At 54.8% G+C, this 26,938-nt stretch overlaps 2 protein-coding genes across 7 annotated transcripts in view; both read right to left on the bottom strand.

Moving 5' to 3' along the window:
• The window catches only part of GRAMD2A (GRAM domain containing 2A), a 30,792-nt gene extending 28,983 nt beyond the window's left edge, over positions 1–1,809 (bottom strand). For 2 of the 4 annotated variants that reach the window (XR_012502630.1, XM_074353953.1), the window contains exon 1: positions 1,696–1,807. Coding sequence is in view for 3 of the 4 variants with exons in the window: in XM_074353953.1 (XP_074210054.1) it covers positions 1,696–1,736 (41 nt within the window). In the remaining variant the exon portion in view is untranslated. Of the gene's footprint in view, positions 1–1,695 lie in introns of all 4 variants that reach the window. The other 2 variants (XM_074353955.1, XM_074353954.1) reach the window with 2 other exon arrangements.
• A 1,123-nt stretch (positions 1,810–2,932) lies between these two features.
• On the bottom strand, positions 2,933–26,938 carry PKM (pyruvate kinase M1/2). Of its 3 annotated transcripts, none has more exons than XM_045516906.2 (11): positions 26,782–26,938; positions 16,221–16,402; positions 15,553–15,644; positions 12,623–12,754; positions 12,004–12,190; positions 11,179–11,449; positions 9,748–9,898; positions 9,363–9,515; positions 6,860–7,026; positions 4,351–4,532; positions 2,933–3,679 (listed from the first exon to the last, which is right to left on the bottom strand). In XM_045516906.2, the coding sequence occupies exons 2-11, from the start codon at positions 16,372–16,374 to the stop codon at positions 3,573–3,575; spliced, it is 1,596 nt and encodes a 531-aa protein (XP_045372862.1). In that variant the 5' UTR covers positions 16,375–16,402; positions 26,782–26,938; the 3' UTR covers positions 2,933–3,572. The 3 variants fall into 3 exon arrangements, with proteins under 3 accessions (XP_045372862.1, XP_010953614.1, XP_045372863.1); XM_010955312.3 differs by lacking the exon at positions 6,860–7,026 and adding an exon at positions 6,289–6,455; XM_045516907.2 differs by lacking the exons at positions 6,860–7,026; positions 26,782–26,938 and adding exons at positions 6,289–6,455; positions 26,742–26,766.

Genomic DNA, 26,938 nt, shown 5'->3' with positions numbered 1-26,938 from the left:
GAGGCTCTTCATGCTGGTCTGATAAGTATGGCATGTGGCATTCAAGGGCCAGAGCCATGACTTAACCATGTTAAGGACTGGGAGGGGTCACCCAAGCAAACACGTGGAAGAACTTCAGGGAGGCTGGGTAGCTTAAACCCATCTTGAGTACTGCTGACCTCAACCTCAGGGGGTCATCCTAGGGAGATGGATGGGCACACAGGTCCTTCTGGTCTGCAGTAAGGCTCTGAAGGGCCCACCTAAGCTCAGAAATTTCAAAGCAACCAGTAACATCCAGGCATGGACAGGACCCGGGCTGTCCCCTGTAGGCTATTTAGAATATTCTCCCAAAGGCAAGTCAGGAAGAACTTCGACTTGGCCCCAGCAGAAATGCTCCTGGAAGCTCAGTGGCAGCTTCTAGAGCTGCCCGCTTGCCCCAGAGATGCCCATTGCTTAGCTGATCCTGTGGAACCATAACTTTGGACCTGAGAGTGTCTGCCAGTGTGATCAGAGGGCTGTGGAAGGAGCACACTGGTGCCCTCACTGCAGGATGGGAGGGACACTCTCTACTTCCCCTCTCCCTGCAACCCCATAGGTCTTCCCTCTGAAAGGAGCTGGACTGCAGAGCCAACTAGAAGTCCACCTGGGCAAAGGCATCACGGATTGTCAGAGCGTTCTCTCATTCCCTAGGAGCCTGGTTCCAGCCAGGATGGGCGGGGCAAGCAAAGCAAAGAAGGGCAAATGCCAGCTAGGCAGAGCCCCACCAGCCTCTTCGAGGACAGGACAGGACAGAAGGAGCCCTTAAGCATTCTGCCAGCTCCTGTACTTGTGTGGATTCGGCGCTGGGCTCACACCACATTCACGCCATCTGTCCCGGTGCTCCATGCCAGGGAGGCCAGGCTGCCCTTCAGAGCTCAGGCTGCGGGTTTTGGGACCTCGGCAAGGGCAGGAACTTAGAGCTTCATCCACTGGCTCTGTCTTCCCCAAATAATCCTACCCCAGGGCCCCAAGACCTCAAGGGGCAGCGGTCACAATTCTTGGTGTCACCTGAAACGCCGCCTCCCGCCTGCCCTGCCTCCCTGCCCCTTTCCCCAGCTGCAAGAACTTCCCTTCCTCCGAGGGTGACAGTGGAACAGATCTCGAGGTTGAGACCGGCCCCAGCCCGCCCGACGGGGACGGGCCTGACTCCCGGGCGCGGCCGAGTCGTGCCGGGACAGCTCCGCGCTGCCTCCCGGGCAGCCGAGCGCCGCTACCACTGCAGACCCGGCTACGAGAGGAGAGAGGCTGACCCTTCGCGGGGTCAGAAGGGAAGCGCTGCCCTTGGGCGGGGGGCAGTCAGAACTGGGGGTCGATAAGGCTGGGAGATGAATGAATGGATGGCCAGCGACAGCGGCGGAGGAGGGCGAGGTGCTAGTGGACCACAGGGGGCGTCCCAAGGAGGGTGTCCTCCACCTCCCTGATGCCGCCCGGCCGCCCCTCCGCTCCCAGGTGCTGACCCCTCGCCCGGAACGCATACGGCCGGACACCCCTCCCCCGAGAGGACGTCCAGCAGCCCGGGAGGCGCCCGGGCCCGCATCCGGCGCCCGAGAAGTGCCTGCCCCACGGGCAGAAGGCGCCGAGGCTCAGCGGGCCCCGCAGCCGCCGGTCCCTCCGGGCGGCGTCCCTCCGCGGCGGCTGCGGGCCCCCGAGGCCGGTCCGCGGGCCGCGGCCCCTTACCTGCTCGCCTCGGCGGCCTCGCCCCGGCTCAAAGCGGTCATCGCACAGCCTCCAGCGAGCGCCGGGGACCGCGCGGCGGGACGGAGCGCCTGCCACGGAGGACCCGCCCCCGAGCGCCCATTGGCTGGTCGCGCGGGACGGGCCCAGCCCATTGGCCGCTCCTTCCTCTCTCCAGAGCCAGGTGGGGCCCACGCTCCGCTCAGATCCTACCGCTCGGTCCTTGGCACCGGAAAGTCCCGGAGGCCAGGGCCAGGGTCTGCGCCCTGGCTGCTCTCCGCTAGGGCCTTGGTGCCTGCTCCAGGTTCTTCCTCTTCCGCCTCGAGCCCGGTGCCCTCTGCAGCCACCAAATCCCACCTTCGTATAAAACCTCCCAACGCTAAGCTCCAGGGTAGTTTCAATTTCACTCCACACCAGAGAAGTGATATGCGTAGGGAACACCACAGGGGACTTTGAACAGGAGAACTGGATGTCAGACAGCTCGGGAGCTGGAATGATTTCATGTGCTTTTCCCAGAGTTCCGGACTTCAGTGTCTCCCCAGGTTAAGTTTTTGGAGATGTCTGGAAAGGGACTGAAGATGGCCAGAAATCAAGAGTGGGGATGCACAGGCAGGTCGGATGTGGGGCGGGGTCGGCAATAAATTTGGCTTGTGGGCCCCTCCCCTCTCATCCCCACCGGGAAAGGCTTGGTCTTGGGAGTGGTCAGGAGGGGGAAGGTGCCAACCAGCCAGATTCAGTTCCATTCCCAGTCCTCTCACTTCCTTGGCCCTGCTTTATCATGGAGGGTACTGGAAAACAGAAGGGGCCCAAAGGGAGCCCAGGGTTCCCCCCAAATATCTGGAAACTGGGAGTAGAACCTACACTCACCCATAGAGATCGGCAGCCTTTACTGCAAGACTTAGGGGGAGGGGCAGGGCAAGGGCCACTACACTCCTGGTTTACCCACCAAAGTGGAAGGAAGAGGCCCTTGCTGCTGCCCGCTCCGATCTTTGGTCCAAATAAACTGTTTAAGTTTCCCCAGCCGCAAAAGTCTAAACCTTGGGGCACTGACAGGAGTAACCTATATCCTCAAGATAGTCAGTGACTGCTTCCCCATCACCTCTGCACCTGGGATGGCACACGTGGCCAGAGTTATTGCACAGGAGTACTCACCAGGAGCCACCAGGCTCTTGCCATTCTCACACCACTCAGAGGGCAGGGTTCAACCCCCCCACCCCCACATCAGAAAAGACAGGAAACAGGTGCTTCAGCTGCTGTTTATTGACATACAGGTAGGCTCTATAGCAACAGGCCTGGAGGCGGCTGCAGAAGTGGGGGAGAAGGAAGAGGGGGATGGAGTGTCTGTCTGCAGCCACAGCCCATGGAGTGAAGGAACAGACGTGCACAATAAACACGGTGGGAGTGAGGGAGGCTGAGTGGGTTGGAGAAGCAAGTAAGGGCCAGGACTGGAGCCAGAGTCTGCAGAAACTGGAACCACTGCCCCCTGCCCTAACTCTCTGCTGACTCTCTCCTGATCCCAGGCCAGGGCTGGGAGTTCTCTGGGTACCCGTTTTCTACAAGAACCGAATCGAGTACACAAAGGAAGAGAAGCAGAACTGCTGCCCTCTGTGTGAAGCTCTGGGGCCTCCAGTCCTGCCTGCAGCCCTCCTTTGTCCCTTGCTTGGACAGGGCCACGTGATGATGGGTGGCCCAGCTCTGAACTACCGCACTGAAACAGGGTCTTCCAAACAGCCATGTTTCACAGAGCATTGTCTTCCCTGGCATCCCAGCCCACCAGTGCCACGTTACAGCCCCAAGTGAGCACTACAAGCGTTGCTGGCCTAATGGATGGGTTGGGGAAGGCGGGCGGGACAGGGACTGGAGGAGGGGCTCCGGGCCCATCACGGCACAGGAACAACACGCATGGTGTTGGTGAAGCCAGAACCAGGGCGCCACCCGGTCAGCACAATGACCACATCTCCCTTCTTGAAGAAGCCTCGGGCCTTGCCTGGAGAAAAGAGACGCTGATGAGTAAAAATCAAGCCAGGATGGCATGCACCTGAGACTGCCTGGTCAGCGGCAGCAAGCCAGGCTGGCGGGCCATTACCTCCTTCCACCACAAGGTGGCGCCAGGCTCACAGGGAAAGGGAATGAGGGAGGCTCTGCTATTTCCTTATCACTCAGATGGCAGAGCTGGCAGGCACTTTTGGACATCATTCATTTTACACTCTAGAGGGCGGAGAGCCCTGCCCAAGGTCAGGGCTGGCTGCTTCCTCTCATCCCATGACATCCTATGCTTACACTGGAGCACAGGCCACTGGAGTACGTAACTGCACGTGTGCTGCCCCAGCAAGGGGGCTCTGGCTAATTTTACTAAAAAGCTCAATAATAAGCAGTTGTCAAAGAATGAACAACCCCGACTTTCCAGGATCCTTTGCTCTGGACCCCAGACTGGAAGAGAGTGAGGCGAAAACCAGGGCGGCTCAGCCCCACAACTCAAAGGCTCCCCTTCCCTAGGGGCCCAGGACTCCAGGGAATGGGATGGAGACTCAGAGAACATCCCCAGTGAGGACAGCTCAGAAGCCTTGCGCGTCCCCCTTCCTACAGGGTCTCAGAGAGGCCGGCGCTCAAGCCCCTTCCTCACCCCTCCACCCCTAGCCCTTGCTCGCAGCCACGCACCAACATTCATGGCCAAGTTCACCCGGAGGTCCACGTCCTCGGCCCAGGCCTCCTGCACTGGGTCCTTACACACCACAGGGAAGATGCCGCGGTACAGGTGGGCCTGGCGAGCTGTCTGGGGGTTCCGGGTCACAGCAATGATGGGGGCGCGGGGGCGATATCTGGACACCTGGTGAGCAGACCTGAGATGGGATGGGGACAGATAGATGAGATTAAACTGTATCCCAGGAAGCCCCTCAGGGCCTCAGCAACAGCTCACCCCCAATCCCATTCACTGTACCAGCCTGAGGCTCTGGCCATCTCAACATCTGCTCCCAAGGCTGGGGTGTATCTCCCACAGCACGTAACTTCTTCACAGCTATGCTACGCATTTGCCCTACACCCCTCCCCACAGGCTAGGGCCCTAGGACCATGCTGACCCAGCACAGCCCATGGCTGGCAGAACCCCTCCTTCCCTGAGCTGTTCCATGCTGGCACAGGGAAGCAGCCCTGTCCAACATCACCACACCCAGTAACAGCTACATGCCGAGCAGCATGTGAACAGCACCTGACGTGGATCTGCCAAGAACAGCACAGCCCGCCAGTTCCTCGGGAGCTACAACACAAGCCTTCCTCTGCTGTGCCCTCTCCCAGCCCCACACGACCCCCTAGTCCCTGAAACAGTCCCAGCAACTGGGCTGCAGTGCCCTGGAGTCAAACCTGAGGATCTAAGAAAGGCTCAGAAATACAGATGCTCCCCAAGAGGCAAGACTAGGAGACAGGAGTGTCGGGGAACAGGCTCTGCCTGTGCAGAGGGTAGGGGACTCCTTTAAAGCCCCACGTCGGGCGCTTCCTTCAGCACTGACACTGCACTCGTAGCTGCAGATGCCGGAGTTGGAAGGGCCTGCAGCACAAGCTGGGCCCCAGAAGGCAAATCTGTAAGGACACTCAACAGGTGTCAGGAGGAACTTAAGCCATGTCACCGCAAAGAACACCCTGCTTAAGGCCTGGCTTCCATACAAGGCTTTCCAGAGGGGAGCGAGTGCTGAAGTCAGGACCTGCTGAGAGTGAAATCCCAGAAGACTGGAGCTAAAAATAGCCAAGTAGCAAAGGATGGACCTTTTCACAAAGGTCAACTCTGATGGAGTGTTTGGCCCGAGCCCTCTGCCGAGGGAATCTGTGCACACCTTGTGCCCTGGTCCTGCAGGCAGCCCCACCTGCTGCTCCTCGGTGCCTGGGGGCTGCCTGTCTGCCCCACTCCACCCTCCTCCTCCAGGAAAGCCTAGCTGCCTGGCGGGGAGCAGCACCCCCCGGCCCAGGGGGGGGGGGAAGGACGGTAACACGGAGCCCCGGATGTGGAAGGGACCCCGAGTCTGAGGCCAAGCAGAGGCCTCAGCCGGGCCGCCCAGCCCCAGGGTGCCAGCAAGACACCACGGTGACCTTCCCTGGGCTGCACCCACTTGTCTCAGGGACGCAAAGACAGACGGGACGGGTGCAGCAAGCAAGCAGCACGTCAGCAAACAGCACTAATTTTCCAAACTGAACTTTTTAAAGAGCATAGAATAAGCAAAACCGGTTATCCGTTACTTTTTGAGCAGACCAGCTTTTAAATAGCAAATAAGCACCTGTCGTCAGTCTAGCTATAGATACGCGATTAAGCCTCTAGTTCATCGTGAGGGTATAAACTTGCTTTGCATCCGGCCAGTCCAACAGGCCCGTGAGAGCTGCCTGGAGCCCCGTCCTTTGGGCCCCAGGCAAGGCTCGGCTCGCTCTCAGAGCCTGGCCAGGAGGGAGCTGGGGGGCCGGGGGAGCGCCTTCCCTGCAGGGTCCAGGGGGCAGGCAGAGGGGTCTTACCTTGGCTCGGCACCACGTGAGCACCATTCAGTGCACTGCTCCCAGGACCCCCAAGGGAAGGTGCCACCAAGCAGGGCGCTCTCAGGGAGCCGCTCCGCCTCCTACCTGCCAGACTTGGTGAGGACGATTATGGCCCCACTGCGGCACTTGAAGGAGGCCTCCACGGCGCCCGCGGCGGCGGCTTCGGTGGGGTCGCTGGTAATGGGCGCCAGGCGGCGGAGCTCCTCAAACAATTGCAAGTGGTAGATGGCGGCCTCTGCCTCACGGGCAATCTGGGGGCAACACCCGTCCAGAGGGACAAGAGGGGGACAGAGCTTCGTCAGGGCCGGGCCACACGGGAGAGGGAGGGGAGGTGGCGCGCAGGCAGCTGGTGAGGGACGGGTCCCCGGGTGCAGCGGCCAAGAGGAGCCCGACTGCCAGACGTGCCGAGCTGAGCAAGGTCAAGGCTTGCAGGGACCGACCCTTCACCAGGTGCCTGTCACCCGCCATGCCTGTGACCTGGCTGTGCCTGCCGAGCTGAAGGACCCTCTGGTCCTGCCCTGCCCTGACCTCCCTGGCGGGCTTCCTGCGCTTGAGAGAAGAGCGCAGACCCAGGCGCGGGGCCGGCCTGGCTGTCCTGCAGAGCGGCGGGAGCAAGGCGCCGGCAGCCTGCGGGCCACGTGCCCTCGGGCCCTACCTGCCAGACTCCGTCAGAACTATCAAAGCTGCCGCTAAACACTTATAAGAAGCCTCCACGCTGCCCATGGCCATGGCTTCCATGAGGTCTGTGGAGTGACTTGAGGCTCGCACAAGTTCTTCAAACAGCTTGCGGTGGAACATGGCTGCCTCAGCCTCACGAGCTATCTGTAAGGTTTAGGGGGGAGGGGAGGCGAGGAAGAGGGAAGAAGGAGAGGGAACGAGAGACGACAACATGGAAAGACAGAATGGGGAATTAATCAGAGAGGAAGGAACTGAGGTTAATTGGCTAAGTCCGTCCTTGAGGCAGATACAGAGAGGCAGGTGATGAAGCCCTGCTCAGGGGCGTGGGGAGGATTTCAAGCACTGTCTGCTGCTTCCCTTCCCAGAGGGAAAGTCGGTTCTTCCATTCTGGAAGGGTCTTTTGATTTAGGAAGGTTTTTGTGGGTGGGGGTGGAGGGAGATAATTTGGTGCAGGATGGACACGTGCCCAGGCTGGGCCCGTGGCTCCCTGGCCAGACTTGACCACGCTGCCTCATGACACAGCTCACAGGAAGGAACAGGCCCCCTCCCCCACATGGCTGTCTGCTTCCCGTCCTGCTGGCTTCCACGCACATGTGGCGCCTGCTTGGCTTCAGGCACAGGGATGCTGCTAGCCAGCACGGAGCAGCGCTGGAAAGCTGGGGTCGGACAAAGACAAGGCCACATGGCTTCACCATGTTCTAAGCAGGAGGGGGAACTGACGAACTTGGGAGGGGCACGCTGAACAGCCATGTGAAGAGACAGGTGCCTGCAAAAGCACACAGGTAAGTGTAACAAGACATTTGATTAAAATCTAATGATTAAAACACCCACGGGGAAGCCAGTGAGTTATTTACAGATCACCTGCCCAGATAACACCAGGAGAAAGAAGATTCAAGCTTTAGAGGTTACAGTGCAATCACCAGCATCTCAGAGAACGACATGGGGAGGAAGTCAGTCATGCCGCCTCATTAATTTGTCAGGACAAGCAGATGTATGGGAGGACTCAACGAGTTAAAGGTTTTCTTTCTGCAGGAAGGGAACGCACACAGCCCAAAGGACAGGGGACATGAGCAGGAAAAGGGCCATACCTGGGACTGCCTGCCTAGTTCAGGACACCAGCTGCACCAGGCAGGCACAGGAGAAAGCAGTGGACAGCTAAGAGGGGAAGCTGTTGGCCAGCGTTAGCTGTGCCACTGACCCAGACCCAGAATGTATCTCCTGAGCAGTGCCAGGCACACCCAGCCTCGCAGTCCTCTCTAAGGTGACTGTCTGTTCAAAGGAGAGACTGGGGTATGGGAAGAACAGACATGGAATTCAGAGCCCAGAGCCTAGTTCTTGGTCTCTGACCCCAGGACAGGCCGCAAATGGACACGTGTCCCTATCTCCTGCTAGACACAGCGCTGTGTTGCAGGAGACAGCACCGGCTTCGGAACCAGCAGATTTGGGTTCAAGCTCAAGCCCTGTCATCACGCAACCCTCACCTATGAAACTGGGTGACCTCTGTCTCACTGAGGTTATGAAGATGACAGTTATCTATACCAGGCCCATCAGACACTTAGTAACAGCGGTGACCCTTCACGCTAAGGCTGCAACGGAGCGTCTCTCACCTCGTTCACTTCACAGACAAGGCCCTGAGAGGCAAAAGGACGTGCCCCAAGCACGTCAAAGCCCCACAGTCTGTGTGGCTTCCTGGCTCAGTACATCAGGTCATGGTCGCTCTTACTTCTCAGAGGCCACGGGACCACAGCAAAGCAAGGCAACTAGAGAGGGGATGTGTGGAGACCCGCCACGTGATGGCAGCCACTCTAGAGGGGGCTGGTTCAAGGTCCAGGTGCTCTCGCCTCAGGGCCAGCCGGGATCAGCCAGGACCTGCCGTTACATGGGGGCTGTCACCCATCACTTAAACCCCACTTTTGAGTCTGGGGTGAGCACAGCAGCTCAGCGAAGCGGGCCCAGCTGCAGGCGCCATGCAAGGCCAGCTCGCAGGCAACTCAGCGCGGCGGCAGCCTCCAGAGTGGTCCCCGGGGCCCCTGTGGGGTGGGGGTGCCTGCCTGGGGCCGGTGGGGAACCAAAATGGAAGCCAAACAAAGGACGGATGGGAGCAGGAGAGCTTGGCTTTTTCCAAGGCCCTCAGGCCCTCCACGCCGTCCAGAGGAAGAGGGGGAGGCAGCCCAGGACCTGAGCCGAGGGAAGGGTCCCCAGCCCCGCAGACAGCAGTGACCTGTGCAGGGTCTGATGCAGGAGGCTGCCTTCAGAACAGAAGGCACAAGGAGGGGGTGTGGGCAGGATGAGAACAGGAAAAGAAAGACTCGTCCCTGCCCCCAGCGCACACCTCCTCACTCTGCCTGCGCTTTGGAGGGCAAGAAAGGACTGTGGGCACAGGAGCCTAACAGGTGCTGCCCTTTAGCCGAGCCCGCCTCGCCTCCGCCCAGCCCCAGCCCCAGCCCGAGCCGGGGAACCTGGGCCGCCCGAGAGCTCACCAGGTGCTGCATGCGAACAGCCTCCAGTGGGTAGTCCCCTTTGGCCGTCTCTCCAGACAGCATGATGCAGTCGGCTCCGTCCAAGACGGCATTGGCCACGTCACTGCCCTCAGCCCGGGTGGGGCGAGGCTTCTTAATCATGCTCTCCAGCATCTGGGGGGAACAGAGCACTCGTGAGACATGGCTGGGGCTGTCTTCAGAGACAAATGACTGCAAGCTGACCCCAGGACAGCGGGTGTAAACACAAAGAGTGAGGCTTCGTGCAGGAGAGTGGGGGTGAAGGGGACTTGTGCGTCTGTTTGTGACACGGGGCGGGGTCTGTGGGAAGAAACGGAGCCTCCAAAGTTCCCTGCGCAGGGATGCGAAATTGGGGAGCGGCACATGCCTGCGTGGCACAGATGACAGGCTTCCCGGCTCGGTTGCATCGCCCAATCATCATCTTCTGAGCAAGGAAGACCTTCTCTGCAGGAATCTCAATGCCCAGATCACCTCGAGCCACCATGATCCCATCACTGGCTTCCAGGATCTCGTCAAACCTGACGGGGAAGGTGGGAAGAGAGACAAGTTATATGGAACAGGGGCCACAAGTATGCTGACGCAAGGTCTTCCTGGGACCCTCTGACTCCGGTCTCCCTGCACCAGCCAGCCGCCCGTGACATCACCGTGGGTGAGCGGAGCTGGTGGGGGCCCAGCTACTTCAGCCCCCAAAGCAGGGCAGCAGCTCCGCGGGCTGGGCGCCCTGGTATCTGAGTGGGCGCCTCACTGTGGGGAAAGCGAAAGGGCGAAAGTCTTATGGGCTTATCTCTTCTCCATCTGCATCTTATAAGACCCCCCCCTTAACATTAAAAAAAATTGAGGTACAGTTGACTTACAACACTGTATTAATTTCTGATACACAACACAGTGACTCAGTTACATACGTAAAAGCCACTGAACACAGCTCCCCGCGCTGCATGTTACAAATCCCCTCTCAAGGCGCCCGTCTCTCCACCATCTCCAGTCCAGTCGGCACTCCCAGGCACTCTGAGGCCTGCCGACTGCTCCTGACACCAAGATCCATGGCCTCTTCCACCCAAGGACACCTGAGGGCTGCTCCTTCAGGGGGCCATCACCAAATTGGTGCAGGAAAAGGATGCGGCTTTGCCTGGCCTGGAGCCAAAATCAGCGAGTACCCAAGGCTTATAAGGATGGCAGAGGGGGAACCCCGAACTTCCTGGTACAAAGGACACCCACACAAAGCTAAGGACGGCAAGGCCACAGCACCGGGCAGGGCTGCTCCTCCCACCCTCCGCCAGCTCATGCTAACCCACACAAGCGGGCCTGGCATGTTTCCAGCAGGGGCCAGAGAGGGCAGATGTCACCAAGCTCTGCACTCGTGATGAGCTCACAGCTCCGCCTGGGGAGCACCGGGGAGGTGGTGGGGCTGAGCTGGGACGCTGGATGTGGAGTGGAACACATGCTTTCCCCCAGAAGCTGATATCACGCCAGAGCTGGCCCGATCACCAAGCCGGCCACTTTCAAGTGAAGACAGGAGATCATGTTAGGAGCAGAGCGTGATGGCGCCTGAGCCTGGGGGCAGTCCCGGGGCCTACAGAACCACGTCTAGGTGCCAGCGTCCCTACCGCCTGGGAAGCTGCCCCTCCCTTAAACACCAACACCTTCCACTCCCCCCCTCAGGGCACTCTGTTTCAGTGGGTCTGACATAAGTTCGAGTCTGCACTCCGACGGGCAGGCAGCCGATTTGGGGGGCAGGCAGCCACAGGATGCATGCCACTCTCCAGGGCTGAGGAGGCGGGGGGCAGGCAGGGGCGCTCACCTCCGAACTCCTTCGTGATTCTCGATCTTGCTGATTATCTTGATGTTCTTCCCTTTCTCTCCCAGGACCTTCCTGACATCGTGGACATCAGATGCCTTGCGGATGAAAGACGCGAACACCATGTCCACGTCCTGCTCCACCCCAAACTTCAGATCCTGGATGTCCTTCTCTGACACGGCAGGCAGGTCCACTGCAGCCCCAGGGAGGTTCACACCCTTCTTGCTGCCCAAGAAGCCGCCATTCTCTACCTCCGTCACCAGGAAGTCAGCACCTGCATGAAACGGAGCAGAACCCTGGGGCCAGGTCCCCAGCAGGAAGCAGGCTCTCCCCAGGACAGCCACCTGGGAAACGGCGCACCATGGGTGCTAGAGGCACATCACCAGGGTTCAAATCTCAACTCCACTGTGTAACCATGGGCAACTCAATTAATCTCTCTGTGCCTCAGTTTCCTCATCTGTTAAATAGGGGTAATACCTACTTGTAAGGTTGCTTCAAAACTTAAACAACTTTTGTGAAACGCCTGACGCTTTAATGTCAGCCATCACTCCCAGCACACCGGGGCCCTACGCATACCACGCGGAGGGGCAGGACAGAGGAGAAAGACTTAGACAGTGAGGACAGGCAGAAATCTTCTCATCTGCTCCCCAGGAGCACGGCTAAGCGGGCCGCAGTCTGTTTCGGAGTAAGGAGTCTATCATGGAAGGGATTCCTCAGGAGATACAGACTCAGTCTCGCTGCCAGCCAAACAAGCTTCCTCTCTTCTGCCGAAGAAACTCAGAGACGGGCGCTGGCTTCACGCCCGGAGACCCTGACTCCCGCACACACCTTTCTGCTTCACCAGCAGAGAGATGAGCCCGTCGTCCACGTAGACCTTGCTGCCCACTTCCACCACCTTGCAAATGTTCTTGTAGTCCAGCCACAGCACGTTCTCATCGCACTTCTCCATGTAGGCGTTATCCAGGGTGATCTTGAGCGTGGCTCCCTTCTTCAGCTCCACCTCGGCGGTGCCGCTCTGCAGACAAGAGAGTAAAGCACAAGTCCAAAGGGAGCGGGCCCTACTGGCAGGAGAGAAGGCTCAGGCGCCAGCGGGAAGTGACAATAAAGCTGTTTCCTTTGGCAAGAAATGTTCGGATTGTTTAACTTAGGATATTTCAAGGTAATACCCCAAGAAAAACCTACAATGTCTTATATACTATTTAATGATTGGGGAAAAGAGACAAAGAAATTGCTCCCCAAAGTTAGAGACACTTGGAAGTAGGTTGAGTAAAAAAGAGGTTCCTTTCTGGTATTGTTTCATAGTGAAGTAGATCAGCATTTTTACAGCGATGGATGAAACTCTCATTTACAGCCCTGAACTCTGTGGAGTGGCTCCCGGGCGGGGCAGACTGCCGAGGATGCCTCGGGACCCTGCACCTCCCCTCCCGCGTCTCCCCAGGATACTCACGCCCTTGATGAGCCCAGTTCGGATCTCAGGTCCTTTAGTGTCCAGGGCCACAGCCACTGGCCGGTAGAGAATGGGGTCAGAGGCAAAGCTCTCAGTGGCCGCACGCACGTTCTTGATGGTCTCCTGGTGGTACTGGGGAAGGGAGGGAAGGTGGTAAGGACCCCGCACCGGAGCTGGGGCCCCTCACCCAGGAAGAGCTGTGATGCTCCAGACCAACGCCTCACCGTCCAGTCTCAGTGCCACCCGGCCACTGAGCACCTCTGCCTGCTGGTGTCACCTCCTCGCCCCCATCCACTCCTACCCCGGCTCTCACCCACTCCAGGAACTGCAGGATACTTCCTTACCAAAACCCACCAAAGGTATGGATGTAAACATGTCTCAGACTAAATGAAGCTCGTCTCTCCTCCCCGGCGAGGATTCATCAAATACTCTCAGCAAATCAAGCAGACAGTCGGGGTAGAAGACCCAGAACTTGTGTCTGGATGATGCAGATCGGCCATCAGTGTCAGACTTTGATAGATTTGGTACTTCTGAGCTTTTCACTTATTGATTACAACTGCAATTCAGACTCAGTTATTTACTGAAGCTGAACAGTGGTCCAAGCCAGACAGCTCATTGCCAAGGTCGTGCAGGTCTGGTTCTGACAGTGGCCTGCTTGAGGCTGACTAGAGATGGAAGTGGAGCTGGGGAAGGCGGGAATCCCACTTCCTCTGAACTGAACCTCACTATTTCTCACTTGCAACAAAACCTGGCTTCCATAGCCTCTTTCTCTTTCCCATTTGTCATTACTGTTTGACTAAAAAGGGACTCAGGACCAAGATGTCAAAAGTTCTTAAACAGTGTTATCGACGACAATGCTGACAAGAGACTCCCAACCCAGCACTTCGTGGGCTTTGTCTTTTGACCACCATTGTCCAGGAGAGTGGCGCCTGCCAGGAGGAGGCTGGAGGGGAGTGGTAATGAATCCCATCAGTCAGCGCTGTCCTTGCGCAAGGTTCTAAATTTAGGTTGCTTAAAATCAGTATTTCCGGCCAGCCTGGCCTGATGGGACCACGCATTTGGTAAGAACACATCTTGCCCACACAAACTGCCAGAAGAGGGGGCGATGGACACTGGAACAAAGCTGTCCAAGGATCAGGTGCCGACAGTGGACATCCCGCTGTCAGAGTGCGGGAGGGAAAGCCATTCTGATGTCCTGCTTAGAAGGGTATTTAAAGTTGTCAGGAGCTAGGAGAGCATGCCCCAGCCTCTCGTCAAACTCAGACCTGTTTACATTATATAATTAATATTAGAACAGTTTCAGGTCAGGCTCCAAAACCCTGATCCCAGGGACAGCATGGTTTCATCTTGGTTAAAAACCTCAAAGTAAACCCACGCGAGGGACATGGTGGGTTTTTTCGTTTTTTTTCTTTCCAAATCCTGATTCTACCCTGGGAATAAGAGTTACAGCACAGAGCATCTCGAAGGGCCTCTTGCAGTTTTAAAACCAAAATCCCTGAGCCAGCCCTGCTCCGGCAGGCACGGCACACACGCTCACCCTTGCCATTCGGAGCGGTGCGGTGTTGTTTTACTGGAGGGAAGAGGCTATAAAGCCTAGTTAAAGGTCAAGTTCTCAAAATCTATTTCTGCTCCTTCCCCTGCACACAGGAGACCCTGGCACAAGCCAGTGGTGGGGATCAGTCGTGAGCCGACCGTCAGCGACATCTTCAGAGCTCTCTTTGGGATCACACTCTCTGTCAGTAATGCCTACTGACTTCTGCCGAGAGCGCCCTGCCTTTGGAAAATTACAGAATGCCTTCAGAGGTGTCTTAACCTGCCCGAGATGCCTGCTGAGCACAGGCCCCTGTGACCTTTGGAGGCCAGACACCTGCCAGCCCACAGGCTGTTTATGGAACATGGGTTAGGGAACCCTATGATGAAGATTCTCATGTTTCCAGAAAGAAGGAATTCACCTCCTGGACTGTACTTCCCGAGGTTTTATTTTTAGTTTAAACCTAACACCAACTACCAAATGCCAAAGGGCAACCCCTCACCAGTCGACCTGACAGGGTAGCATTTTCTTTATCCTAAACAGGAACTAGAGAGATCAAGAGCAGGGAGTTTGCTTCATCCATGACTCCTGTATCAAAGCTAGTGTGAAATCCCATGGCCTATGGCTGGCCCTGAAGGTTTTTTAAAAAGGCACTGTCCCTCAGGGAGCCCCCGTGCTCCTCGAAATGAGTTTGTTCAGAAGCACAAATGGAATCCTTCCCACCAGCTGCCACCTGACCCCTGGGTGAGGTCCCACAGGTCAAGTCAGCTCATAAACAGCCCCAGCACTAAAACCTTCCCACCAGGCTCCTGGGGAAGTGTGCTGGCTTTATCTTAATGGGCCAGTACTCCTGGGAAGGGACGGGCTGGGAACACAATGCTGATGAAGTGGGGTGTTACCTGTCAGAGAGTGTTAGTGCATCAGACTCGGTCCTCACTTGCAATAGTGGAAACCCTTCCTCCTGGACCTGCCCAGTTTAGTCTCGGTCTAAATAAGACCAGACTCAACCTGCAGGTTGACCTACTGGTTCATCACTGCAAAAGGAGCTGTTACAGAAACGCTGGGGCAGGAGCATCAAGCCCTGTGGCCAGGATACCTAACGGCTGAGAGGGGGGTTTCCGGGAGGACCTCTGCACACCTTCCTTAACAGGGCCAGTGGAGCACAGGTGTAGGGAAGAGCCATGGCCAGCGACAAAGCAGGTCTTCTCTGCTTGAGGAGACTTGGCCAGCGGAGATGGCAGGAGACAGGGAAGGAGAGTTGGGATGGGCAGGTGAAGACAACTTCCCCTGGGCTATAAACCCCACTCCTTACCTGGTCCACTGAGGCTGAACGAACACAGCATCCCACCCTGTTTCCCACCGGCCACCCTCTTGGCCAAACCGTCCAGCTGAGGCTCACCTCGTGAGTCCCATGAGAGAAGTTCAGACGAGCCACGTTCATTCCAGACTTAATCATCTCCTTCAACGTCTCCACCGATCGGGAAGCTGGGCCTAGTAAAAAAAAAAAAAGAAATTTTTTAAGTCATAAAATTCATTCATTCATTCATTTAATGGAGGTCCTGGGGATTGAACCCAGGACCTTACCTTGTGCTGGCCAGGCATGCACTCTACCAGTGAGCTATACCCTGCGCCCCCCACTATACGACTATTATTGTGCTCACCCATCTTCTTGATTTAGAAGGACACTTCTCCCTTCAAATTAGAGGCTCCATCTAACTAGGAGAGCCTCGGGAAGATGTGACCAGCCCTCTCAGCTCTCCCTGAAGCCCAGCCAGGTGTCCAACTACAGAATCCTGGTTGTACAAAGCATGTCAAAAAGATCTCTCCTAGGGCTCTGAGATGCTCCTACAAAGATCTACCAAGGAAGACATGCTCTAAATTTTGCCTTTAGCAGAAGGCATAACACATACTAATTCTTTACTGTAAATTCCTATGACCTTGGTTCCCTAAGAATCTCTGTAGCATCTCACTCAGCACCCAGTTTGCTACATTTATTTAGTCTTTTCAGGAGAGAAAAGATCACTGTCGCAGGAAGCCTGTATTTGGGGGGAGGGGCACCCCACTCACCGATGGTACAGATGATGCCAGTGTTCCGGGCCGTGATGGGCGGCGAGTCAATGTCCAGGCGGCACATGTGCTCGAGGAACGTGTCAGCCATGGCCGCGTGCAGCTGCTGGGTCTGGATGAAGGCGGTCCCGGCATCACTGTGGTGCTTCGACATGGCTTCTGAGGTCTTGGGTCCAGGGGAACTGAAGAGAGGGTGATCAGTCTGAGAAGCCTGGGGTGGTTAATACACAGCTCGGCACAGGGAGCTGCTTCCTGCTCACACATTAGCTCAACAAGCACGCTTTGTGCCCAAGCCACAGGGAGCCCTGCCACACTCCGGCTATGCAGCTGAGCCTCAAGTCGGGCAACAGGCCCCCATCACTGTGAGCAAGCAGAACAGACCTTAAACAACAATCTAAAACCTCGTACCCAATGCATGTGCTTCCCAGACATCCAGGGTAAGCAGACCTCCCTTACACTGGGCTGACATCTACCTCGACAGCTTTCTGGCTAATCCTCTCAACATCATCTTACATGCACTGAAGGAGCCTCCTCAAAAGGAGTTGCAACCAATCTTCCAGTGCTATAAACAACTCACCCCACTTTAGCGCCCTGGCCAGTCTAGATCTTTCTATGAAAAGCTGTCTCAAAGCTACAAACATCTACTGTGGGGTGCCCCCCCCCCCGCTGCCTACCAATCCCCACCCAAACCCAAAGTGACTGTCCTGGGCCTGGGGACAACCACCATCAAGCCAGTCCTCCCAGCTCTGCAGCTGTAAGTTTTCCTTAACCCACAGGACCACACAAGCTGACTCATCAACTCACCCTGGGCCAGAGAGGAGGTCCCAGTCCACTGACAGGCAATAAAAACCAGTCCCTGGACAGAACTCTTGAGTGCAAAACCTCTTGTCCCAGGAATCTATACCTAAAACCACATCTGGTGCTTTGGGTCAAAAGGGCTTTAGGACGTGCAAAACAATTTGCATCAAAACAGGGATAACCACAATGGCACTAGTCTGGTTCTAAACTGAATACAATTACATTAACAGGACAGTTGCAACACGAGGAAATTAAGGCTGCTTGTCAAATCCTTCCCCCAGCTGATCTTCTGATGCACCCTCCCGATCTCCTTTCTAAGTCTGACAAGTACTCCAACCCCAGTGACAAAGACCATCTGTTCCAGGTAATTAATCAGCCCAGGTCGCAGTCCTGACAACTGCCCCGACCTTTGCTTTGCTTTTCTTCATTACTGACCTACAACTAAACTCACTCAGCCGGTTAGTTAGCTGATTAGAGATAGAGACGTGAGAAGCTTCCAGGCAGAACTGGGAGAACCATCAAGGAAGCGAGCCAGAAGCCTGAGAAGCCTCGTCAGAAGACTGACCCTGTCCTCAAGGCTCAGCCCAAGAGCTACTCCTTCTGAAATCCTTGTGCCCAAGCGCTTCACCCAGGCTCAGGGACAAGCCCCTCTTTCACCCTATCCTAGCTCCTCCTAAGTCTCAGGGCTCCAAACCAAGGCACCCAAACATACAACCCTTGCTCTTTCTCCACCCCCAACCTCGCGGCTCTCCTGGTGGCTTGAGCAGAGCGTGCATCTAAACCCATCTCTGCCGCCTTCTCAGAGCCTGGGAAGCCCAAGCAGCTTTGTGACCAGTCGTGAGTGGCTCTCCCGTAAGCTACTGAAAAACGATGGACACAAGTCCCCAGCTACAGAATCTGAAACTTTAAAAATGAGAAAACAAGATACTGGCCAACTCTTTCACATGGTATATGGGCTATTCCTCTCTGTGTGAATTTCCGAACTCCCTAAAACGCACCAGGTACCAAAACGAAAGCATCGACACGGCCTCCCCTCCACAACACGCTTGTGCTCACACCCCTAACTCCCAGCACTTGGAGATGCTCCAGAGCTCACTGAATGACCTTGCAGAGCATCTTCGTGCCTCTTGGTCAAAAGCCAGAGTTACACCTCTGCCCCCGCCACAGCCCCCCACGTCTGAGGAACCTCTGAAATACGGACAGGACAGCCTTTACCCGCACTCACGGCTGAGGCAGGGCTTACCTAGCTCCAGAGCACGTGGGCTTAGGTGAGCCTGGCTGTCAAGGGGACATTACTGAAGAGACGGTACCAGGTGGCACCCCAAGCCAACGAACACACAGGCCTTGCTGTGGCCTCCAAGGGGAGGGGGCCATCCATCCCAGCACCATATCACCATCTCTGTGAGTGGCTTAAAGTAGCTAACCTGACTCTTTTAAAAATCATCATCTCTAAACCTGAGGCATCAGGGTCTCCTTGCAAAGACCTGGCTGGGGCCACTGATTATTGGGTCATACCTTGTGTTCTCTGGACTTGGGTTTCCGGTGACATAATGCTCTTTTTTTGGTGCAGGGTGGCTCCGTGGCCCCACGTGCAAAGACTGCTCGGAACTGAGAAAGGTTTGCCCTGCAGAGCTGTACAAGGATTGAGGTAAAAGCTGAGTGCAACTAAAGCTCTTTTGGGTAGTGGAGAAATTACCTTAGTGACCAGGCATCCAGGTAGTAGCTGCTCCCAGGGACCCAGCTATGTTACAAAGTAAAACACAGAAGATTCCCAAGAAAGTACCAAGAAACTGATAACAGAAAATTCGCAGGTAAAACTGACTTCTTACTGGCTCCTCTGTGATGCTTTATCCCCTCCCCTAATACCCCAAAGACTGCCTCCCTCTAAAGTCTCTTTAAGCCTTGGTTTACTAACATTTCACTATTCGGTACAAGAGCCTCGTCCCCTGCCTTTTTAGGGGGGGTGATGGGTGGGGAAAGGGACACTAATGAAACACACATAAATGACCCGGAAGGACATCTACCAAAATATTATCAGCAAGGTATCTGGGTGGTAGGATTACAGCAAATTGCAATTTTTTTTCTTTACTAAAAAATTTACTGATATGAAATACTTTCATAATATGAAAAATTACAAATGTGCCTCTTCCATAAATGATGTATTTACAAGCATCCTGGTAAAAGTGTTGGATTAAAACAAATGATACCCCCAGCTCCATTATTCAGCCGCTACTCTGTGCACTTCAGGAACGCTGTTTAAACGTGGTGGGGGGCGGGGTTGATGCATGTCAGACCCCAGATCACAAATGCACTGCAGGATAGTTTCACTGACTTAAGGAGGTCAACTTTGAGGAGGAGGGGTAATAACTCAGTGGTAGAGTGCGTGCTTAGCATGCATGAGGTCCTGGGTTCAGTACTTCCATTAAAAAAGAAAAAGAAAAACCCAAAACAACGTTAATATGGTCCATAGGACAATTCTTTGACAAAAACCAGCTAGTTACATGTGCAAATCCAGCAAAACTTTTTTCCTGCTTAGTCTGTCCATAGCCGTCACAGCAAAATTTTGTGACAAGGATGTTCTGGTACAGAAGGGCTGTCTCAAGGACAGGAGATGCCATCAGCAGATACAATTTACAATTATCAAATAATACTAACCCTATTTTAAAACCTCAAATTAAACCTGAGGTCTACAAGCCCTGCTCTTTTGCTACCCAGGCTACTAAATACAAAAATAACATGAAATTTTGTTCGGCACTAAGTGGATTTACACACCAGCGATCATAAAAAAGCTGGCTTGTCAGCCAGTTTGTCCAGACTCAGACAAGATCTCAGCATGTCCTTAAAACCCTCTTCCAGACCAGAGACCTCATGTCTCTGGCCCAGGTCACCAGCTGGCCTCTCTCCTCTCAGGCTCTGCCCTGGAGCCTCCATGGTGGGGAGGGTCAGGATTCTCCTGCCTGTCTCCAAGGTCCTCCACAAGCCTCTTTGGAGCACAAGCAGCCGGCCCACCCTCTGGACTCCCCCCCAGTCCCAGGACAGCAGCCTCCGCCCTGACTTCTCAGGGCGGGGCTCTGGGAAGAGCTCCCTGGCTCAGGCTGGCTGTCTGGATGGTGCCCGCCAGCACACGGCTCAGCTGGTGCCAGTCTGACTCACTACTGCATCCTCCTCCGGGGAGGCACAGACATGCAGAGCCAACCTCCAGCCCGCAGCAGAAGCCGCTGATGGCGGCAAATGCCATGCCAGGGAGCCTTATCCTTGAGCCCGCACCCCTGCTGCAGGATCTTCCTCAGAGCCATGTCTCCTCTGTGAGAAAGGGGACACCGTCAGAGGCCTGAGTGCCCAGCCAGCAGGATGGCGCAGGTCCTGGCTCAGCCCAGCCCCAGGTGACCCTAACTCCCGCCTTTCGTTTCTCATCTCAGGTGGCTCCTGGTTCTCTGAATCTCCAGTTTCATTTATGTCAGACACAATTCTCTGGTCACTCTTCAGAAACCAGGGGGTGAAAGTCACAGAAGAAGAAATGCCCAGCACATCACTGAAAGCCAGGACTGCTGGCAGACTGTGCTGGGACAGATTCACGCTTCGCTCCACCCATTCCGTCTTTCACAAAAGGCCCAAATCACTCTGCTCTAGTAAATCAGCCTGGCCTATGAGCCCGCATCTGCATAAGCCAATCTTCAACCAGCCAGGGCTCTCTGCACCAGTTTTGCTCTGATGCCAATCTCACCACACATACTAACCCAACAAGGATGCCACCTGGTGCCCATGATTGTGTTTCTCACTCTGACATCAATTTGCCACCTATGCCTCTGAATCTCCCAGCCAGTATCCATTTCAAAGTGTGCATCGTAATACGCGGGATGAAGCATTCGGGCCAGCCTGCTCTCTAGGAGATCTGTTCTTAGATGATAGAGGGGGAGGTAACTAGGTTTACTTATTTTGGGAGGAGGTACTGGGGATTGAACCCAGGGCCTCCTGCATGCTAAGCATGTGCTTTACCACTTGAGCTACATCCTCCCCCCCAGGGATGGGAGTACTGAAGTTCATTCTACCCAGAGCCAGCCCGGTCACAGAAAGCAAAGGCTGGTGTTACCGGGTTACCCGAAACACAGTGAGCCCACCTGCAGGTTCAGGTAAAATCCCCTTGCTCTTTTATTCCAGGCTAGAACTAAGTGACTTACATTTTATAAGCAGGAGCTCAAAATCTTATTTTAAATTTAAGTGTGGAACAGGGCACAAAAGCTGCTCCTAAGTGGGCCTGCCCTCCAAGGGACCACTCAACTCCAGGGCAGGAGTCCCAAGTCCAAGAAACCTCGACGTCCTCAGATGCTCGAGGATTTCCAGGTTTGATCACAAATGCTCAGAGCAGAGAACTGGTTTCAGTCTGAAGGAGGAAGTTTAGGTGAAGCTTCTACTGCGTTGTGCTCCTTACCAGGCTTAAAAAAATGAGGCAGAGCTTCAGGGCGTATATACTCTCTGGAAGCAGCAATGGCCCTGGGACTATGGCTTAGGTCCCTTCCAAGCCAGGTCCAATACCTGGATGGGTGACGGCCTCAGTAAAGGGAGACACTGGCTCAGCACTTAAAGGAGGAGCTGCCCTGCATCACTGTTGCGGGGTGGGGGTGGACGGGAGGGCGAGGCAGAGGGGGACAGAAGGAGGAAGGGCAGTGCCAGCTCTCCTAGAGCACTGACCTACTTAGTACGCCTGCTTTTCCTACCGTGACCATCATAGGTTTGCTTCTATTTTGTTTCAAACTAAAGAAAAGAAAGAAATATTAACATCTGCAATTTCACCACCCAGAACTGACCATTAACATTTAGCCAGATTTCCTTTAGACTTGAAAAAAAAGTTACTAGTTTATACAGTTTTTCCCTCCATCCCCAGGTCCCTCCCACCCTCACCCCACCATGGACTTTGACACCCAACCATTGTCATGCGTTTTGCATCCTTCTAGCTCATTTAAGTGTCTGTGTCTATACTGATCCCCACCCTGACACTGTTGTTTTCTAAAACGCCTTCAGGGGTAGACTGTAAGGCATCATCGCACAACTTGCTTTCCCAGCACATTTAAAATCTATCCAGTGGGTACACAGATCTAGTTCATTCATACGAACCGCTATACTAGGCCGCTGCACGACTATACCATCTACTTATGCATTCTCTTACTAGTTGGTCATTTCCCCACTAAACCAATTTCCCCCTTAGGAGTCAACACTGTGATGACGCTCCTAGCACACACCTCCTTGTGCAGGTGCAGGCTCCTACATATCCAGAAATGGAATTCCTGAGCCAAAGGGTACATTTATTTTCTATTTTACTAAATACTGCTGAATTGCTCTCCAAAGGGGTTATATCCATTTACAACCAACCAGTAGAGTGAATTCTTGCCTCATCCGTTGCCAACACTTGATACAGTCAGACTTTTTAAATGTTTGCCCATCTGATGGCTGATGTGTTAATCTGCTCTCTAATGTAATAACAAAAGAAGGAGATGGGGTATCAGGATAGTTTAGTTTATCAAGTCTTTACTTCCTTGCCCCTTAACTAGATCAAAATCCAGGGCTCCTCCAAAATCCAGGTGATTTTGTCTCATGTACCATGACTGACTCAGCACTCATCACCCGAGATAGGGAGACACCAGTCATCTAAAGTTAAATAAATATTATCTGTAGGTTGATTGAATTATTTGGAAGGGCTAGGACTCCCTTGGGAGACTTTTTTTTTTTTTTTTACTGTATCAGTAAAACTTCACTGCCCTAACACAGCTTGGCATCTCCCCCACCGAAGCCCTTATCTGACTTCTAAACACAGCTTGCTGGCGTCAGGAAAGAGAGGCTTACAGCTCCCCAGGAGTTCTGCATATGGAGAGAAGTGGGGGAGGTGAGTCGCAGAGGCCACCAGAAGTACCGCAGCCTGGCTCCCCTCCTACGTGCAGACCAGCACAAACCAATGCAGGAAAAACGGCCGCGGGGGCGGGGCTGCACCACTTGGCCCTGCCAACCTCCCCTCCTAAGCTGAGCAGTCACACCAAGCAGCTGCGCACCGCCATTCCCCACCCACCCTGGCTTACCTGCCCCTAAACAGCTTCTTTAACAAAGCCCCAAGTAATCAGCTTATTCATTCATCTCGTCTAAGGCAGCTGGCTCGTTTAAAAAGGGAAAAAAGCAAGTTCCCAGAAAGTACAGTCATACTAAGAACAGTCCTCACTTAGCTCTGTTCCTATCTGTTCTAGAATTGATGCTTAAAGCGATGATTCAAGGTCCTATAAGACCTTTTACAAAATAAACCACTTTTATGTTTCACAAGATCCTCAATGAGGTTGCAAGAAAACTCTGCTCACCGGGACGACTCCTTCTTGCAGTGTTACCAGTTAACTGGATTTGACTGGACATTTTGAATGATTCAGAAATAAAGATAATGTCAAATGAGTCATTTTCCCCTAACTTCACGTCAGTCTTGGCTCTTAGCCAAAATAACACACCCTGGCTTGCCTTCATAAAAGCTGAGAAAAAATAAATGGAAACCTCTGTAGTGCAAGTCTGTAATGCAGGAGATGTATTTTTTCTACCTTCCTGCTCTCAACCATTTCCTCATTTCTTCTATTGCCTCGACATTAAGAAACGAGCAGTTTTAAGACATAAAATGGCTTTTCCTGTGACCCCACCTTAATGTCACAATACTCAAGTCAGAAAAGCACCTCCCAGAAAGCGCTAGGTCTGTTGGAGTCACAACCACCAAACTTGCCAAATCACTGGGGGTGCAATTCCTCAAGACCCAGTAATGCTATTGGTTAAACTGAGAATTCAACACTAAAATTATTCACTTCTAATTCAGGGCTTAAAATGAGAGCAGCTGTCCTAGATAGAAGACTAAGGTCCATATATTTTGGTTCAAGTCTAGTAACTCAGAAGCGAGTTCAAGGACATTCTTTAAGTCATCGTTATTCATGTCCATTACAACTCTTATTCCCAAAAGGGCTGCCATGCCCACGGCAGAAGGCTCAGGAATACAGTTGTGCAGACTGTGTTACCTGGGCATGGGACTCTGCCCTGCTGCACATAAGCTCTTAGGGCTGAGAGCCTGAGACCAGGACCGTATTCACTACGTTGAGACACTTTTAACTGTGGGAAATGCATGCTTCATTATTTGACTCACTGACAGAGGAGAGGGGACTTTTTAAGCCTGCAAAGACCACAAGGCAGTTTGCCCACTCACCCAATGAAGAGAGTTCTCTTAAAAGCGGATAAATTCAAAGGTTGAGTCATCTTCCCCACAGCCTCCCCCTACAACCCACACAGACCTGACAGGTTACATACTCTTCCCCTCAGAAAAGCCCCACTGCATTCCCAACCGCATCCTCAGGCAACCTGAGGGTGAATTATTTGCTAACAATGCTGCAGAGTCCTGACCTAGGCCCTTCTCTGTATCCCAGGGAGTGGCCACACCCTCAGTCCGGCCAGCAAGGCCCTTTGCTTCTAACCCTAACCTCACGTTTATCAGCTGGCTGAGCAAATCCTACAGGCCTACCTGGAACCCGTGGGAGTGGAATGTGAAGATTTCAGTCTTGTCGTTGCAAGTTTGTTTCTACTCTTGTAGCCAAACAACAAAGGCTGAAAATCAACCCCTTCTTTTTCCTTCCTTTGTCTAGAGGTCCCCATTTTCAGGAGACCAAAGAGCCCCTGTTCCAAGTGGAGAGTTGCAAATTAACATTAGTTACTTTGTAAACACCTTCCCAGGGTCCCTGAGGATGTCTGGTATTTACAGAGCCCGACTCCCGAAGACCAACTATGAATACGTATTATGGGGATGGCAGAGAGGAGCCCTCATGCTCAATTATGGATTAAGTAATTGTGCTCAGTGACCAAAAGATTATCTTTGGAGGCATTGCACCAGAGATTAGACGCTGCACTGAGTACTCAACATATATCCATGTGGTGTGTATATAGCGACCAATCCTTCCCACCATCAACAGGAAAATGTTACAATTTACACATGGGACACTGAGGTCTTGAGGCTCATTCTCTCCATTATTCACGAATAATGAATATAATGAATCCCCTCCATTATTCATATCAGTATGTTAGTGAGTTAAACCTGATTCTAAAAGCCTGTTTCCAACTTCCCAATGCCTCCATCCATCATGCCTGGACCTCAACTATCAGGCTCTTCCTTCTAAGGATCGATGTCCCGGGTTTGAAGAACACAGGTAAGAAGCCAAGGATGCCTTTCCATTACTGGGTCTTTAAATAAGCTTCAGGCTGCTTCTTCAAAACCAGTGTGATGCCACTTTGTGAGGCCTCCAGGTGCCCTCCCCCGACCTCAACCCCCAGCAGGAAGCGTGGACCTTCCTCACAGCACTCACCAGTGATGCGTTTTATGTTCGTTCCCCAATTAGATCATGAGTTCCACGGGCTATGACCGTTCTAATCATCCTGGTTCCCACATCCCTCCCCAAAACAGTTTCAGCATACGAGTTTTTATTGAGTGAATGTGGTACACGGCACCACGCTCCTGACATATTTCTACTCTCCCCGGAACCTGCTCCCACCCCATCCTGTGGCTTCTGCGTTCTGCAATCGGGCCCATCTGTTAAGCAACGTGCACCGGAGGTGGGGAGCCAGGTGAGTGCCTCGAACGTGAGCAGCACGCAGAGGCTTGTAGGGCCGGAGTTGGTGCTTGGCCATAACGGCCCGCGAGGTCAGTGGTCCATGATCCGGCGGGGAGGGGCGGGGCGGGGCGGGGCGGGGCGGGGCGGGGCGGGCCCTGGGCTCTACGTGCAGCCCCACGGCGGCGGGATGGAGCCCAGTGAACCCGCTCGGAGCGAGCGCAGCGCTGCGGCCGCGCCATCGAATTTAGGGCGGCACAAAACGGACGCGCCACAGGGCAGGCACCCCTTCTTCCCTCGCAGCGGGGAAGGCCAAGGGTTACGTAACCCTCCAGCTGGGCCCCGGGCCGCCGCTGCATCCCGCGACCGCCCATCCGCAGACCACTGCGCTTCAGGCAGTGACCCGGGACGCGGGCCCGGGGCTGCCGGAGAGCCCGAGATTGGGGGACGTGATGGAGAAGGGGCAGGACTGAGACGGGCGTCCGAGGGGCGGGGGCGGGAGACAGGCGGACGTGACCAGAACACAGGGGGAGGGGCGAGGACGCGGCGGCGCGAAGGAGGGAGCCGAAACGGATGCGGAGGAGCGGACGTGACGGGGGGGGGGGCAGGGCATGAATGGGGGGGACAGGGCATGAATGGGGTGGGCATGAGGAGACCGCAAGGACAGAGGGAGACCTGAATGGAGAAGGGACGCGGGCGCGGAGCTAGAGGAGTTTCAAGGAGCGGTTACAAGGAAAGCATCAGAATGAGGGAGGAAGGTTGAAGACGAGGGAGCGAGAGGAACAGTATTACCGGGGAAGGGGAGGCGGCAAACACAGTAGCAGAGTGGGGAGGAGAGAAGACGAGGGAAGAAAGGAAATACCAGATTAGGAGAAAATAAAGGGAGGGCGGCGAGGATGGGACCAGATGGGGGTGAGGGAAGTCAGGAACTGGGGCAGAAAATGGGCTGGCTGACCCATCTGCCTTTGGAAGCAGGAGCCGGGGGCTTTGAAGGGCAGGCCCGAGGCCCGAGCAGCCTTTCTCTTCTCTTCCGACCCCAACCGGCTGAGTCCAAGATGCCCAGGACTCTGCTCCGCCCCGGTACGGATGCCCTGCGTGCAGGCAGGCCAGGATTACGCACCGGCCGGGCGGACGGAGCCCAGGTGGGGACCCCCGCTCACCTCCGACGCTGTCTGGCTAGGATGCGCTACTGCTGCTGCAGAAACGCCCAAAGGATCGCTGCGCGCCGCCCGACTGCGGGATCCGTGGCCTCAGCTTCAAGGTTATACCGGCTGCAGGCGCCGCGATCCCTCCGCCGGCCCGCCCCCTGCCCAATCC

This window comes from Camelus bactrianus, chromosome 27 (assembly GCF_048773025.1).
Source record: "Camelus bactrianus isolate YW-2024 breed Bactrian camel chromosome 27, ASM4877302v1, whole genome shotgun sequence".
Taxonomy (NCBI): domain Eukaryota; kingdom Metazoa; phylum Chordata; class Mammalia; order Artiodactyla; family Camelidae; genus Camelus; species Camelus bactrianus.
This window is presented reverse-complemented; position numbering and strand designations above follow the sequence as displayed.